Here is a 17,835-nt window from a genome sequence, read left to right on the forward strand (position 1 = left end):
TGCTCTGATATTGCTGCCCGATAATCCTCTCTCCCTTTCTCTGCTTCAGGCATACACACAACCTTTGAAAGGGTGCTTTTCATGTTGCCCAGGATGATCCTCCCCATACCTGGCCAGGGTACTTGTGACCTTCTTGTCCCCTCTGGGTAGCTCTTCCTCTAAATACCTACCTAGCTGGCACCCTCATTTCAGGCTTCTGCTCACAGGTTTTGTTAGAGAGAACTTCCATGACTACCCATTTAAAGCAGCACCCTCTCTCTCAGCTTCTCACCTTTTCCCCCCATAGGACCTATTACTATCAACCATCATATGCGTGTTTGTTTATTTCTAAACTGTATTTCTCCACTAGAGTACAACCTTTATGAAGGCACAAACTGTCTGCTTTGTCATCAATATACACGAGGGGCAAAACTTGTCCTTCATTTTAGCCATTCAATAAAAATTTGTTAAATAAATGGGCTAATTTTGAGGCTATGACACAACTTATGTTGGCTGTTAGGGAAAAAAAATATGAGGCCCATAAAAGTCAACTAAAGCTCAACTAATAAAATAACTTTTATAGTCCTTCAAGTGTTTATTGCTATAAACTTCATTTATAAAATGAAACTCCATACTATACAAGTATAATACATGTGAGTTGCTTTCATCACAGAAGAGTGTGAATTTTTAGTTAAAGAATGAAATAAAGCTGGCATTTTAAAAAAAAAGTAGCAATATAGATTTTTTTCTTGGAGGTGTCAGATCGAAAGCTTTTGAATCCTGACTCTTGGTGCATTTTCCCTCTCTCTCTCTCTGTGTATCTCTCTCTCTCTCTTTTTCTTTTTCTGTACATATAGCTTTCAAATCTTTTATATCTCAGTGTTTCAGTCCTCAAATGAGAAAAATATGTAAAACAATAGCCAATTATTTGAGGATCATGAAATTTAAATGAATTTTTTTTGGTTTTTTTGTTTTTTTGTTTGTCTTGGTACTGGGGATCGAACTCAGGACCTTGGGCTTGCAAGACAGGTGCCAGAACCACAGAGCTAAATCCCTAGCCCTTTAAATGCATTTTTAAAGGCATTTATCTTGTCCCTGGCATGGAATGTCTTCGATAAACTGTGGTGTAGTTAAGAAAAGCCATCCTGCAATAATAGGCAAAAAGCCTAGCAGTTGAAAATATAAGCAAAGAGGAAAGGAAGGAAGGAAGAATAAAGAAGTATAGTGAAAACATTTCAGATTGGTGGATTGTCTTGCTGCTGCTAGAGATGAATCCTTTCAACTCTGAATAAAATGTCAAAATAATAAAAAAAAAATCAACAAACATCACTTTGTATCTGCACATGGGTTTGCCTAAGCATTTATACCTTGTTCAGAAGTGTTTGTAAATATAGTGTGATCTAATTTTCAACCCTCTTGCACCGTCAAATAAAGGTGAATTCCATCAGTCACAAACAGAATGCAATCTGACACTGAGCATAAAGAACACTCCGTGTTTGAGCCAAGAATGTAAAGGTGTGATCAAAAGGGTGAATTTGTTAGTGACTGAAGTTCATCGCATCATGCACTATTGCTTTATTATGCACAGAGTATTTGTCCTAAATTCATATACTGCAATACTAACACCCCAGTGCGATGGTATTTAGAGGTAAAACATTTAGGAAGAAGTTAGGTCAGGAGGCTGAAGGCCTTGTGAGTGACATTTACTGCATCTCCTTTTAAGGCAAGACGTCTTATTCTCCCTCTTAACTCCCTGCCATGGGAGAACAGAGAGAGAAGACAGCTGTCTACAAAGAGCAAGCTAGGTTCTGCTGATTCTGATGCCTGGACCCTTAATTTTGGAATTCCCAGCCTCCAGAACTGTGATAGGTAAAGGTTTACTGTTTAAGCCACTCAGTCTATGGTGTATTTATGATAGCAGCCCAGACTGACCGAAACAGCATCCTGTTTAGATTTCTAACCTCCCATTTCCACCGTGTAGAAAACTCCATTCCACTCTACCTACTTTTCGTTATCACACAGATCAGCTTGATTTCTCAAGCAGGGCTGTCCCAGAACCATTAGCTTCATCATATAAGCAGATCCCTGATTCCTGGGCTACACCTCTGGGTCTAGTCTTCCCAATACTGGCTTCTGAGTGTCTTGCCCCTAAACGCCCAAGAACCACTTCCTTATTCAGAGGTAATATTCCTTATCAACAAAGCAACCAAAATATCTACATAATTGCAAAAGCTGCTCTATCCTGCTTCTCAACTAATTCTTACCATGGTTCTTTCAACTCTAGATCCCTAGAAATGATTTTAAATTACCTGCTTCCACACAAAAAGACAAAGAGGGTAAGAGCCAGGGCTCCTGCCAGTGTGGTCTATTGCTAAGGTCCCCCAGAGCAGCACAGTTCTATATGGTAACAGACTTGTGAGCAAATACTCTGGGGATTGAGTTTCCTTACAATGTTCTTTCCAGTCATGTTGGAGGTGTGACAACCAGCAAAACAAGCTGATGCATATGTAATTCCATTTTCTCCACACATCGGCTCCCACTTCGTCTCTGAACATTTACATCTTGAGTTGCAATCTGAAAAGAGAGCTCGTTCATGATAAGAGACAGGTTTGGTTCTGAAAAGAAATGTAACAGTATAAAATATTACCTCTTAGCAGGGAGTACCCTTATACTTTCAAAAATCAATGTTTCTGAGTACATAAGTGATGCTGCCAACAAAATTTGCCTGTTGGAAACACAGTTATCATCAGAAATGCCAGTCTGCTCATTAAATGTGAGTTGATTACTAAACAGCTGTACTTTGAAAATTATCTTTACTCAGTGTCCCTATCTTAGCCTGCTGCTTTTGCTAAAGTCTACTACCTCTAGGATCCAGGAGCATGATCTATGGACATGGCTACAAGGTAGGAAAATAAGCATTTAGAGCAACTTCTGATGCTATTTTAATGAATTTCAGGTAATATGTGTTTATATATAAGAATTTCTTTATCTTTACATCAGTAGAGTGAACATTGCTAATGATGCAATGAAAGAAAAATATAACTGAGGAGTTAACATTAAATATCCTTTCCACATTTGCAGGAATTACATACGCTAATTGTATATTCTTATCAATAATAATTTTCAGATTATCCATCCCTACCGCTGTGTATCCTCTCACTGTATAGAGCTCTTCCATATCTATTCTCCTTGGTTATGAAATTTCACATTATTTGAATGAATGGTTTGTTTGTTAATTCATAAAATTTTATTAGAAATCTCCTAAGTTCTAGCTTTAGGAGGATGGAAAATGGTTATATTTAGGAATGAAACAATATTTTCCCTCAAAGTGTTGGCTCTTCTTGAGTTATTTTACATAACATTGTTTTTTCTTTCTCCTCTCCCTCTCTCCCTCTCTCCTCTACTTCTATTTTGTTCTTTCTCATCCTCTCATATTGTCCCTTTATCTCTCCCAGAATTCCTGTCCCCTCACTTCTTCCTCTGAATTGCCTAATCTTCCTCTTTCCTGTGACACTTTTCATATCCTTCTATTCTTCTCCAAGGCACCGACACAAAGGCAGGTCACTGCTATTTGCTCCAGATGTTCCACCATGGGCCATTCATAATTCACTTGCTCCTCTCTCACTTCAGACATATTATCTTTTATTTGCTCATCCCTTTCCCCACAATTTTTTTACAACGATATTTGAGGGACTGAAAACAAGCAAGTAATACCCTGGAATGCACATTCAAGAGATGTGAGCTGTATGTATTTCCAGCAGCAAGAACAATTCCTCATACCCAGTAGACTAAGAAACAGGATTTATGGGAAGTCAATTATCAAAGAAAAATGATATTTTATTTTATAGAAAAGAACCAGTCCTTTTGGCTTCTACCTCTGCGAGATATTTCCTGTGATGATTGCAGTCATAATATCTTAATGGATGTCATCTTGCATCTAGTAGAACTGCTAAGGACTTGGTCATCTCAGAGTCACTCTGAAGAGAGTAAAAGGCTCTGGGACCCTGGGGAAGCCCTACGGGAGTAGTTAATCATATTCTCTTCCACAAATCATTACTCTTTGCTAGGGTCTGCTTGAACTATAAAAATGAGACTTTGAAATCCCAGAATCAGGCCATTATGGATACTGTATGACTGAGATCATGAAACTCTGGAATTGCAAGGGAACTTGAAATAATGTGGGCCATCGCTCATTTGGCAGATCAGGACGGTCAGAGGTTAGATCCAGGGTGGTCAGGTAACTTTCTCAGTCTCATGGTTTGCTGGTAACAAAACTGGAAGTAGAATCTTTCCAGGCCTTGTGATTCTAAGTTCTTATCTCACCTCAGGGTTATTGTCATTACCATATTTAAAGATTGTCTGAAGAGTTCCTTTCAAGTGTCTAGAATCAAAACAATCTCCAGGGACAAAGCAATGTGGGACAACCCATGGGGAACACTTTGTATTTTATAAGGCCTTCTAGTTCATATTACTCAAAGTAAGTCTAATTTGCCATCGAGGGCAGAAATTAATTACACACAGTGGAGTTGTGATTTAAATTTTTAACTGCAAGAAGTGTTTTAGCAAGTATGTCACAATGTGTACACCCAAGTGAGATTTTATTTCCAAATAGTGAATGTTGAAAGGTGAGAGATTTTCCCAGTGATGCTACCATTTATTTCAGCTGCTTCCAATAACAAAGCTATTCTCAGAGGTTAAACCTTTCCGTTGTTGAAGATGTTCTAAAAAATATGGAAAGCAATTTCAAAAGAGTACTTTGAGAATTTTTAAAGAATGATAGTATCATTTCAAGTCTGTCAAGGTTAAAATCTTTCAAGGTACCTGGCATGGTGGCACATGCCTGTGATCCCAGCACTCAGGAGGCTGAGGCAGGAGGATCACCACAAGTGCAAGGCCAGATTGAGCTACATAGTGAGTTCAAGGTCAGCCTGGACTACCTGGTGAGACCTGTCTCAAAAAAAAAAAAAAATCAAACACAAAACATCTTCCAAGGTGACTGCTTTGAAGCAGCTAGTACTCAGTGAATATTTTATTTTTAAAAAAAATATTTAACCTTTTATAATGTAAGTATACTTTTTGGGTGAACTTCAAGTTTGCTGTTATTGTCTGCTTATGTATTTGCTTTAGCCTCAGATACAGAATGAGGTAGAGAGTACACTCTACTTTGGGTCTCCCCTGTCTTCAAAACCAGGATCTGTCTTGGATAGACATAACTTTGGAGAAGCTAACTGACTTTTCTAAACTCAATTTCCTTTAAATAAAGTAGCAAAACTTTCCACATAAAGGTGTTTAGGAAATGTAAGTGAGAAAAGGAAAGTTAAGTTGTTGTGTAAATTGCAAAGTATGCATTACTCTATGACTGTACACCTATCGTGAGGGTCACAGGGACAGAAAAAGCAGGGTTTCTATTCTTCCAGAACTCTCTTGTCATTTACATTGACAACTACCATTTGTTTCACTGCTGGGGACTGAACCTAGAGCCTTTTCACTGAGCTACATCCTGGCCCCTTTTTAATCTTTAATTTAGAGCCAGGGTCTCACTAAGTTACCCAGGGTGGGCTAGAACTTGCAATCCTCCTAGCCTGCAGAGTGCTGAAATTACAGGTGTGTGTCAAGAGGGGCACACCACAATTAACATTCTTAATCTACACTGATGACTATTACCAAGACAAGAGTATACTCAATTGAACTGAACAATGTCACCACAATAACTCCTACAATAACTCACTACAATAACTACTTATGAAATTTGCATTTGTCAATTTTCCTCAATATCTTAAATGGCAAGAATTATAGCTGGTGTTCACTCACCAGCAGGAGAAACCAGGCTAATGAAGGCAGTGGAGGTTGGAACATAATGATGAGACAGAGGAGCGTGTAAGAAGGAATAGTAGGGGAGTGGCTGAGCCAGCCTGAAGCAAGATCCTTGGAACAGGCAGCACGCAGTAGAGGGTCCAGAGTACTCGCCTTTGATCCACTGGCAGAGTCTCAGGCAGCCAGGCAGATATAATCAGGGAGGTCTGCCTGGCGTGTGATAGAGGCTCAGTAATGGTGAGAGAGGAAGAAAGTTACCTCTGGGAACTTGTGCAAGGAGGTGGAGTGATGGGAAGGATTCTTAAAGGGAAAAAGTAAAATAAGTCACACAGGACTTGGCCTTGTCTGAAAGGAGACAGACTCTGGATGTTAAGCAGTCTCATCTCCACCCCATTAAGGGTAACAAAGATCTGACAGCATCAATAATAAACATGAGTAACAATGTTCTTCTGACCCACTGTAAGACACCCAGCCCCAGAGAGCTGTTTGGAGGATCAGGAGAGCCATTCTCTCAGAAATCTTCTTGGGACTGAAGTACACCAGAGACTATGGAGGAAGGCACAGATACCACTCCACTTAGCAGAGTCCAAAGGAGAAAGATAAAACTGCTTCCATGAATGGAGCTTTATTTTCTGTCAGGCAAAGACCAATCACTTTCACGTACATTACCTTACTTAAACCGCACAAAATCTTAAAAGGCAATTATTATTATTTCTGTTTTAGAAATGGGAAAAGTGAAATTGGGCTTGTTTAAATAACTCATAAGATATCACTTCACTAGAAAATGGTTGAGACAAGGTTCAGGGTCTATATTCCACTGCCATGTTGTTTCACTTAAGTTGATTCTCTAATGTGAGATGCAGATTTAGCATTTTTTGTATTTCTTTAAGACATTCAAATTCAAAGTAAATGACAGATTTTAGTGACAATAACAGATCCCAAGTTATAAATACTTTCAGTTATTCCATAATAAAAGGATTCTTTTTCCATAGTTACAATGCCTACAAATCAAATTTCTATTTTAAAATTCTATCAATAATTAATTGGATTAAACAAGCCAATCTCCTCAAAGTATTCAACTAGGAAACATACCCTTGGTAGGAGACAGTAAGTCCTGCCACATCAGAATTTTCACATCCCAAGGCAAATAAGGAAAGGAAGAGGAGGTAACCAAAAACAGATGATCCCAAGTAGAGTTTTGCAGCTCCACACATGCTGAGTCTGAATTTTTTCATGACTATTCCCCCAGAGAATACTCCAAGGGCCACTGCTGGTATGTTGATGAGTCCTGAGGATCAAGGAAAATACATCATTTTGTGAATCTCCAAAAGAAACCTATGTGCACTCACACAAACTTTCTAAGCCATTATACAGAGGACAAAATAAAAAACAAACAAAAAACCTATGAAATGGTTCCAGATATAAATATTAGAAAATTTTGTCTTTTTTAACTTACAGAAATATCCAATCATTATCATCTACATCATATACCAAGAGCATTTGATGAAAGTCTAGGTCAATATTTTCTTCTTTAGAAATCTGATAGATAAAAAGTAATTGAATGACTTTTGTGAATAATGTCATTTGAAACTATTACAGGTTGGATAGCCCTTCAGAAACTGAAGAAAATTTTTTATTCCTGATTATCTCATAATGAACACATAAATGATCTATATGTATAATATTGGGCAGGTCCCTGAGTTTCTCAGGACTTCAGCTTTTCTCACCTGTAAAAATGATCATTAAAAGCAATTTCTTAGATAAAAAGTATTTCAATTACTACCTACCCAATAAATGTGATTACATATAATTTAACTTTCTATTATAAGCTCCTCTATCCAAATAATGCTCTTAATTTTCCTTTGTAAAACTCACTTTTCAATTTGAAAATTTAAAACTTATTCATTATTCCAGTGAGAAAAAATTTAAATGCCCTAAAATTTCAAAGTATTGATGAATAATGAGAAATAAACATATACTTAAAGCCATGTCCTATTACTACTGTTCATGGAGAACAATGGTCTTTTTTATTTTCATTGAACCTTGACCCTTTCCTTCAGAAAAGATGATTTGAAAAGACTTATAACTATGTGAACGCTGAAAGAATTAAATACTAGATTCTAATATTCTTAGTAATGTTGGAAAAATAGTTTGATAACCTTGGAATTTAACAAGGATTTCTCAGAGCAATCAAAATCACACTAATGGAAAGGAAACAGATTAAAAATTGGACCTAAATACAATTAAGAAGCTCATCATAGCAGAATGAAAAGGCAAGAAGTTTGTGAGAAAATATAACACGACATTCAATAAAGAACTTGTATCATGGAAAATATACAGTATTCCAACAAATAAATATGAAAAAGATATATAAGCAAAAAGTAAAATGGGCAAACGACCGATTAGAATTAGTAAAAGACAATGTTGAAGTGACAAATGAGTCTATGCAAAAGTGTTCAACAACAGTAATAATCAGGTAAATGTAAATTAAGGGACAATGAGATACTGTATGTTATGGTTTAGATCTAGAATACACCACCAAATTCTCAGGTTTTCAGAGGCAGTGCTCTGGGGGAAGTGATTGGATCATGGGGGCATTGTACGCATCAGAGAATTAATCCGAGCTGAATCTGCTTTTAGGAAGTGGGATGTAGCTGGGATAGGTGTTCCTGGGGTCATGAACTGGAAGGGCATTTCTCCCTCCTCAGCTCCTCTTTCACACTCAGCTTCCCAGCTGCCACAGTGTGAGCCACTGTCCTCTGCCCAGATCTCCCACCATGCTGTTTCTGCCTGGAGCCAGCCAGCCATGAACTGAAATCATGAGCCAAACTAAACCCCTCCTCCTTTAAGTTATCAGTGTTGTATATTTTGTCCTAGCAACGAGAAAGTGATAAAGACACCACCCCATATCCCAGAAGAATGGTTATAATGAGAAGATAGACCATACCAAGGGCTGACAAGGATGTACAGCAATTAAAATGCTCTTATATTTCTAACAGGAATACAAATTTGCAGAACCACTTTGTGTTTTGGCAATATCTACATAGACACATGCTCCCTATGGCCCAGCAACTGTACTCCATGGTGTAGCCAAAAGAAATAGATGTATCTGTTCACCAATATATACTATGTAGAATAGACACAGTAATGTTATTTTATAATAGCAAAAGGCAAAAAATAACCCAAATGTTCATCAGCAATAAAATGAATAAATTCAGATATATTCTAGTAGTACACTGTTGTACAACAGTGAAAATGAACAAAGTAACTGCTATATACAATAACATGGATGAATCTCATAGATTTCACTTCAGTTAAAATGCTTTAGACAAAAAAAGGATATTCACTATTCAATTTGTATGGGAAGTTCAAAAATAGCAAGACTGATCCATGATGATAGAGTTTAGAGTGAGTATTAGCTTTGTGGAAAAGTATTGACTAAAGAGATTCTTCTGGGGTCCTCAAATGTGCTATGGGTTCTACATAGTGGTTACTACACAGATAAACATGTAAACATATACATGATACACATAAATATGTAAACATGCATATGTAAACATTTATTCAATTCTGTAGACTAAATTGCTGGTTGTAAGTTGTACACCAATAAATACATAAAAGCTACAAAGAAAAAGAATATTTCAAATTTGCATTCCTCATATAGTCTTCATAAAACCAACATAAAGCATCATTGGCATAGATGGGAGTTTGAGGAAAAAATCTGAAATATTTCTTCAGGTCAAGCATAAAATAATATGATTCAAGTATTTGAATCAGTTAATGTTAAAAGTGAAAAAGTTCAATAATCTAACTTCTTAACTTCTAGTATGTTGGAGAAGAGCCCAAACAAAGGGTCTTTTTGATTAGCATTGGCTAAATACCCACTAGAGAAGCTTTTTATAGGAAAAAGATATGTCCCCAAATAGGCTCAGCAGTTTGGTGTTTTTGTTCCTTTGGTTACAGAAACAGACACATGGAGTGATTTTTCATATCTCCCATGAAGAAGAAATTATGTTAAACCATTGGACTCTCTTATCATAAAGGAACACGTCCAAAGACTATATTATCCAAAGAAATAGAATATATTTTATATCTTGAAACAGTAACATTAAATGACATCATCCTGGACCAAAGAAACAACCCCAGGTTTTTAAAGTATCCAATTACTTCTGGGGTAATAGTCATATGTTGGTCTTTATTTTTCATGCTTGTTTTGGCCCTTGACTACCATTCTGATTAGTGACTTAACAACTGGTAGAAACACATCTCTTAAATAACTCGATCACCAGAATCAGAAAAGTCTTTGTGTCATGGTAAACATCTCTTAATCTATCTAATTCACCATTTTATATCATTCCAGAAACTGTCCATGTGTAATCACTACTCTTGTGAGGCTTCAGCTAAACTTGAAACACAGTTACTCAGCATTACCGATTTCCTAATAAAATGCTTATTGGGTCTATAGGGTGTTACTTCTTCAAGAACTCTGAGAAGTTCTCTCTAGGTCTCATACTCACAGTTAGGAATAATACTTGCTATACAATTGTGCCACAGACTAAATATTTTATTCTGCTATATTTTTTCTACTTACTTTTTGATATCACCTAAAATGCCCTAGATTACCTTCAGTCTATAATTGTTGGAACAATTGAAGATTACAAAGAGTAAACAAGATGCGTATAAGGCAGTGCGTGTGGGAAAGCATGGCGGACAGACAAGCATACCGATGACAAAGTTGGCCTTCGAGGATGACTGCCCATACTGCTGCTCGATGTACTTCGGTTTATACGTCACCATGCCAAATAGAGAATTGAACTGAACGATGCTTGCACACAAATATAAGAGGTACACGGGGTTTCCAAAAAGACTCCTCAGTGATGGAAGAAAATCTGTAAGACAATATAGAGTAGTGCACGACAGTGTCACAAATGGTGGAAGACACGGCCATGCCAGCACGATGTAGGTGGCTGAGTCCCATTGTCCTAGAGTTTAGGAGTGTCTCCAGGGTAGTTTGTATCCACACTGAAGGTATGTTAAGTCAGTGGCACAAATCAAGGCTGCAGTCTGGCCATGTTCAAATACAGACATAAGCCCTCACTTCTGTAGGCATACAATACAGACTATCACAGCAAAAAAATCAGAAACAGATTTCTCTAAGTGATATGTTGGTCAAAGATAAGAGACTGAGAGAATTCCCCCATCACTCAGTGGGAAGCTGTGGATAGGGTGTCAAGAACTTCAAGTTAGGGTCTCTGTTCTTCAAACTGAAGTCTTGGGTACACGGAAAGAAATAGGAGACTTATCTCCTTTAACCTTAAGGAATATGGCTGGTTTAGCTTTAGAATAGAGCTTTGGCATTCTTTCTTCTTCCTATTTTGTAGCAAAGTGAAGAATGTCTACAAATATAAATATAGCATTGCTTGAAATGAAGGAGTGGAGCTAATCTCTTGGTAGCCCACTTCCACTGAGAGAATTCATTAGAATGCTTCTGGCCTTTCCTCCTCCCCTCACCATCTCCACCCCTGCCACATACTCCTTTGATCATTAGTGTAAGACGTGAATTAAAACACAATTCTCAAATGGGCACATCTCATCTGTTAAAAGGCTGCAAGCCCTGAAGATTCATTCTTTTTTTTTTTTTTTTTCCTGTCCTCCAGACTTAGACAAAGCATCAATCCTGGGTAAAAGCAATTATAGGGACTCAACTGAGGAGGTATGAGAGAGAGGAGATGCATGCAAGGAAGGTTATCAAGGTTTCTGGGCATGAGCTTTAATCAGTTTTCTAATAAGAATACTGATTTTTGATCTTCATTTCTGCTTCCTGTAAGGTTTCTAATTTTTTTTTTTTTTAACACAGGAGAGGAAGAGAGTGGTATTGCTTGCAAATCCCCTAATATCCCAACAGGAAAATTGAACTTACTTCAAAATCAAGGAAAATCTGATTTACCTCTTGCCATTTCCATTATTTTTCCTTTTTCTTCAGCATGTGTTTGGTATTTTATATGATCATCTATAATAAACTTGGATTTCTCTGAAGAATTAGAGTCTTCTCTACTTTGGGGTCTTGATAGGCTCTTGGGTAAACACCAGAAAGGCACAGCTGCAAGAAGACTTATGACTCCTGCTATCAGGTAACCAAGCCACCAGGCCCCTACCCACTGAGGGTCCTTCGGGGTAATGGTAACATGGTCTGAAAGACAGATAGGATGGTTAAGTAGCATATAGATCAAAGCTAAGGTGTTGAAGTATGCTACTTAAAAAAAAATTAAATCCTAGCACTATCTCTATCACATCCTTAAAAATACCTAATAATTCATACATGATACACGTACATGCATACACACATACACATATATTTATTTTCAATATCATTATTTTGCTTGTTAAAGGGAAAAGGGTATTTCTGAAAGATGACACTTCCTTCCTTGGTTCCTTCAGTTTAAAGTAAATTCTACAAGGGGTCTCATGGTTTTCCATCTGCAGTCTGGTCTGCTGTAGGACTCCAGGCAGGAGGAAGGCGATGTGTGAGGGAAAATTAGGATGGCCCAAAGCCTCCTACACCAGCCACACCACATCAGTGTCACTTCCCTTTGGCTTGCATATTGAATATCTGTTTAAGATTTTACTTAACAAGTTACACTCTGCAATGCCCAGCCCAAACCTACTGGAAAGCTCTTATTCCACAGGTGGTAAACCTAAGGCTCACTGTGCTTATATTGGCAGAATGATATTTATGACATGGTTATTAATAATATTTTAGAGCCACTCTAGGCTGAAGCAAGGCATGTATATGTAAATAAAACTTCAATTTTATCGCAAAAAAAGTTACACCATTTCTGACTTAACTTTCAAAGTGAACACTTGGTTTTCTGAATCCAAGTAACTGGGTTTTTTCTTTTATTCTCTGTAAGAAGCTACAAAACATGTCACTATACATTCACCACACTCAAGACCACAGCATATAAACACATGTCCTTTGACAAGCAGGTTCAATACCACTGCACCATACTAGGTAAAATGTGATCAGTAGTTCATCAGTGCATATTAGCTGCTTCTCCTGATCGATTCTCCTCCATACCGGTCCCCACATGGATACTCAGTCTCATGTATATCGGTCTCCACTAATGAATTTTAAACTGCATGAAGCCAAAGAACTCAACTTTTGTGCTCACTAGTGTAGAGGAGCATTTGGGACAGAGTACATATAATTTTGAGGGAGGTTATGAATGAATAAATAAAATTTTGAAACATATTTCAGTTTGATTGAAAAAGTGTAAGAATCTTGCATTTTAACACACAATGACTTCAACATACCTTACCAGGTGTTTTTTTTTTTTAGTATAGCATATTTTCTTATTTTTAACTGCTTTTTGGACTTATTTTTATAAAGAAAATAATGGGTGACTGGTATCTATTTCTAAGGGGATTTCTCACAGGGATGGAAACAAATGAATAGCCCTGGAGAAATCAGCCCCTTACCATTTGTTTCCTGAACAAGAAATCTCCTAAAAGGAAAGCTAGGCTAGATATAATATTCCTTCACTTTAAAAAATGTTCAGTAAGAAATGAAAGCTTGAGGAAGGTTTGGGTGCCAGAGATTTTTAATCCTTGGTGTTTCTGGAAGTTCCTAAATACATTAGAAATTGATGAAAGTGTAATAAATGTTAACACACCTGAAACCAACAAAAGTCAACAAGTAGCCATAATCTTAACTGTGCTTGAATGCATTTCAACTGGTCAACCAGAAGAGAAATAGGATACATCTTAACAACAAGCCATGGGTCATCTAGTTGTAATCACCAGCAATTTTTCATAGTTCATCTATTAATGCATGTGGTAGTTACAGTGATACATTTCCCATGGACTCTTTCCATTTTATAAAGATTAACACCCTCTTATTTACCATTTATAAACATGGTAATTTGATATTTTCCACCTTGCTCCCATTGAACCAAATAAAATGAATAAATAAAAATAACCCCCCTTACCTAGGTTTACAAAGCCAATATCCACATACAATTTGGCGCATAATGAGCCTAACAGGAAGCCAAAGATTGGTCCAATAATTGCAACCGTCTGCACACACCCTGTACCAAAAGAGAAAGAAAAAGCTGCCATTTATTTTCTTTGATAAATTAATAACATTTTAAACAAGAAATGTGAGTGAGATTCAGTAAGTAGCTGCAGATGTTTCAGCTTTTCATTTGTATGTGTTTAATTTGTCCATTTTTCAACTGCACTGAGTCAAGAAATAAATCCTTCTCTGCTTTGGGAGAAGAATGAACACTTTTAAAGCATTAACTGCCTCTTAGAAAATAATGCCAAGAAGACTCTGAAGAAGTTAATTTCCCAGAAGGAGGCAAATTTTAGTCTCTAGGATTAGACTGTCCACTGCTAAAATTTGGAATTATACTAACTTTGGTAGCTTTTCAAAATGTTTTAGGGTCAGTTAAACATGAGATTCATCTTGACATTAAAATTGACTCCTTCCACCTTAGCGAAAAAGCGCATCCGTTCATGCTGAGGTCCTGGGGGACTGACTTTCAGAGGAGAGCTTGTGCGTATTGCAGGGAGCAGCCAGCCAAGGAACTGGAATTTGCAGCGGGAAGGTGCAGGTGAATGGAATAGATCACCTAAAAGGACACCATTTCCGGTAGCTCTTGCTACAAAACATCTCCATTTACCTTTCATTTCACTGCAGAGCTCAAAGTACACACGCCCCACAGAGGCCGATTTAAATTAACTAGAGGAGTAAATACCATTTACCAGGCCCTTTGCAGAATAGAAGAGAAGGCAAAGAGAACAAACAGGCTTCTGGAGAGAGAGGAAGGAAACTCCCGCTGCCACTTCTCGCCAGTCTCTAGAGTATTTTCCCAGTGCATATGATGGAACTTTTGTTCCATTGCCAGTTCCTGATTTATGCTGTAATTTTTTTTAAAAGCAAGTGCTCTGTTAGTAATTCCAGCCTGCTTGGCTGGAAGCAGAATACCCTGGAGTTCTGTAGTTCATAGCCGGGGACAGCACTACAGTGCACTTATGTGAAGATCCCTTAAATCCTCCCCACTGACCCTGGACGGTAGGCTTTCAAAAGATCAGAACTCCAAGAAATCAAGACTGATGTGAAACAGAACAAATTGTAGTCATTGCTGTAACTCTAGTTTCTAGCTTAATTCTAGTGCACAAGAAGGGCCCACTAAGTGCTGCTTAGATGCATCTGGCCTTAAAAGTTTGCCTCTGCTGTCTTATTTTGAGTTTTGTGACTTCAGCGGTTCATCTCTCCTCTGAAACCTCTTTCAGAAATGGGGTATCCTCAGAGCTTGCTTCTAGCCTGTTTATGGTTTTCTTTATCATTTCTGTTATCAAGACCCTGGAATTAACCTTTGCCTATTCCTCACAGGAGAAAAAGATGTTTTAAGTGATCATTGTGTATAGAATGGAAATCAGTTTCTAGAGTCACAGGAAAAAATGTACAAAAAGTCATCATACTAGATGCCTCAATAGTATACTTATTCTAATAAAAATAATCTATGAAATCTGAAGCCCACAAAGATATTTTCACAAGGTCCTATGTCACTGCTGTTGAGCTCATAGCTATTTTCTTCTAATCTGGTGTTCTTTACATAATACAATAGGTCCTTCTAATTTATGAGGTATCTTAATCATCCAAATCCCGAGTGTATACTTCAGAAATGTGTTCACTGAACAAAGGAGTGGCGAATGAAGTAGAAAACTTTCCACACCTAGTATGGAAATACTACACACATCAGCGTGGAAGGGCATTGAGCAGCCTGGGCACCCTGCTTCCCAAGATGCCTGGGTGGGTATTACCAATATAGAAAGCAGCATTCTCTTCACCAGCAAAGTCATCCAGATAGGCAATGCCCAGTGGCTGGATAGGAGTTTCTCCTAACCCACGGAGAAGATTTCCTAGGAACACATACACCCACATGGAAGAGCTGGCATCCACGTCACATTCTTGAAGGGAAAGCAAACAAGAGGATTAAAAGGAGATCACTATCAAAACTAAATATTTATTCTGAATTTCTACAGTTGATTCTAAAATCGAGCTAGAATGCAAAAGTAAAATCTGCAGCAGTCCTAATTTGATAGGAGTTTGGATAAACTCGGAAAATATTTTGTGACTTCAGTCTCGTATGCAGTTAAATACCCTAGAGACCTGACCTGGGAGCTCTATTGCTTCATGTTTCTGTTCGTTCTTGTCTTAGTTTCTTCTTTTCCTTTTGTTCCCGTACAGGGCTATTTGCATTCCTGTACTCCAACAACATCCAGTAACCTACCTGGGGCAAGACAAATTTTGAGCGAAGGCTTTCTCACCTTAGCTTTTAGACTTTTCTGTCTTCCAACAGAAATCACATGTAATTTTATTGTTTAGCAAATTTTAACTGAAATGCAAAATTTTGGGTGGTTGATGCTCAACATAAGGCAGGACTGTTTACAATTACATTTGTTAGCGATTAACCAATTTTAATACTCCCCAAATCAATTCCAAAATTATTATAGTTTAGCAGTATGAATATTTCAACAAAAAGAACTTATGACAGCATTTTGAGAGTAAAATTCAAAGCTAACAATTAAGGTGCATTCATAAAAGTCATACCATAATAGGACCATGTGTATTATAAATGAAATACAGCTCTAAAGAGATTAGCCACTTTAATAAAATTGATAGTATCAGTCACCTCCAGTACTCACATCTGAGTGTCCTCTCAGTTCCACACTGAGTTGTGCTTTGCAGACATTTTTTTTAGTATTTCTTTTTTTTATTCATTAAGTTTATTCATACAATTTAGGTATACAATATGATGACATTCATCATTGGGAATTTGTACCTTTACATGATATATCTTGGTTCTTATTTTGTTCCCATTCCCCTGCTCTCCCTTCAACCCCTCCACTCCTCCCTATTTACAAAGACTTTGTTTCTAATTTTTTTCCTTTTCTCACATTTATTGCATTCCCTTCTTTCCTTTGCCCTACTCCTCCCACTTCCCCTTCCCCTTTGGACTTTTTCTTCCTGTTTCACATTATCTATTCTACATTTTGATCCTTATTTACATGTTCAGTTTTGTTAGGTAGGGTGAGACCTATTACTAACCCTTAGAGAGACTTTTGATTGTGAAGTATGGGCTATGAAGAAGTGTGGTGAATGCCTTTGAACTTCTCAAGCAGGCTACACAATGGAAAAGAAAACTGAAATTGCATTGATGTTAGCCTGATTCTGCCTCTTCTAGAAAAGTAGCCAACTGACCACGGAATTTTCACTTTTCTTCTCTGGATTTCTATCTTGTTCCCCCAAATAGGATGTGAATTCCTTATGTAAAAATTAAATGCAATGTCATATCGAGCTCTAACATCTGGGTAATAGAGGCATGTTGATAAATTTATAGTGAAGCTCATGGGGACACTGTGGAGCTCTGTTTTGTAATGCAGTTGCCACAAACTACATGGGGCTATTTAAGTGTATGGAAAAAGGCTTTGAAAGACAGGGACCTACCAGATGTCACGTGGCATCACAGTTACTTCCACGGCCCCAGGATTGACAAGCCTGCCTACTTACTATTTGATCTCAGGTAGCTCAGTTCTCTCCTCTGACTACTTTCCCATTTGGAAAATGAGAAAACAAAGACCATAAAATTTACATTTAATGGTTGTCATGAGAATTAAATGATAGGAGGTAGTTTGTGTAAATTTCCCTAAAAGAATTATCGAGAGGTTACGATACACTATGCTTATTTATATATACATATGTATATATTAATTAAAATTAAATTAATATTTTAAAGTTAACATTTAAATCAAATAAAATTTAAAAGTCAGTTCTTCCCTACACTAGCAATATGCAAGTCCTCAGTAGCCACATGTGGCTCGTGGATACCACACTGGATTGCATGTTTTCACCATCATGGAAGGTTCTGTAGTGAGCCTTGCTTAAGAGTGCTGCAGGGGAAATGGCCGCTGTGTGAGCAGAGTAGAAGCAGCACATGCTGAGCTTTACTCTACAGCCATTCCATGTTCCATCTC

At 37.5% G+C, this 17,835-nt stretch overlaps 1 protein-coding gene across 4 annotated transcripts in view; it reads right to left on the minus strand.

Moving 5' to 3' along the window:
• Slco1c1 (solute carrier organic anion transporter family member 1C1) overlaps nt 1-17,835 on the minus strand; it is a 47,319-nt gene that overhangs the window by 12,870 nt on the left and 16,614 nt on the right. For all 4 annotated transcript variants that reach the window (XR_001183522.3, XM_004845787.3, XM_087214048.1 and 1 more), the window contains exons 6-11: nt 15,622-15,768; nt 13,782-13,880; nt 11,741-11,983; nt 10,518-10,682; nt 6,886-7,081; nt 2,429-2,594 (exon numbers count right to left, since the gene is read on the minus strand). Coding sequence is in view for 3 of the 4 variants with exons in the window: in XM_004845787.3 (XP_004845844.1) it covers nt 2,429-2,594; nt 6,886-7,081; nt 10,518-10,682; nt 11,741-11,983; nt 13,782-13,880; nt 15,622-15,768 (1,016 nt within the window). In the remaining variant the exon portion in view is untranslated. The remainder of the gene's footprint in view (nt 1-2,428; nt 2,595-6,885; nt 7,082-10,517; nt 10,683-11,740; nt 11,984-13,781; nt 13,881-15,621; nt 15,769-17,835) is intronic.

This window comes from Heterocephalus glaber, unplaced genomic scaffold (assembly GCF_053883595.1).
Source record: "Heterocephalus glaber isolate CG9 unplaced genomic scaffold, H.glaber_assembly_v1.0 deba00001444, whole genome shotgun sequence".
Classification (NCBI taxonomy): Eukaryota; Metazoa; Chordata; class Mammalia; order Rodentia; family Bathyergidae; genus Heterocephalus; species Heterocephalus glaber.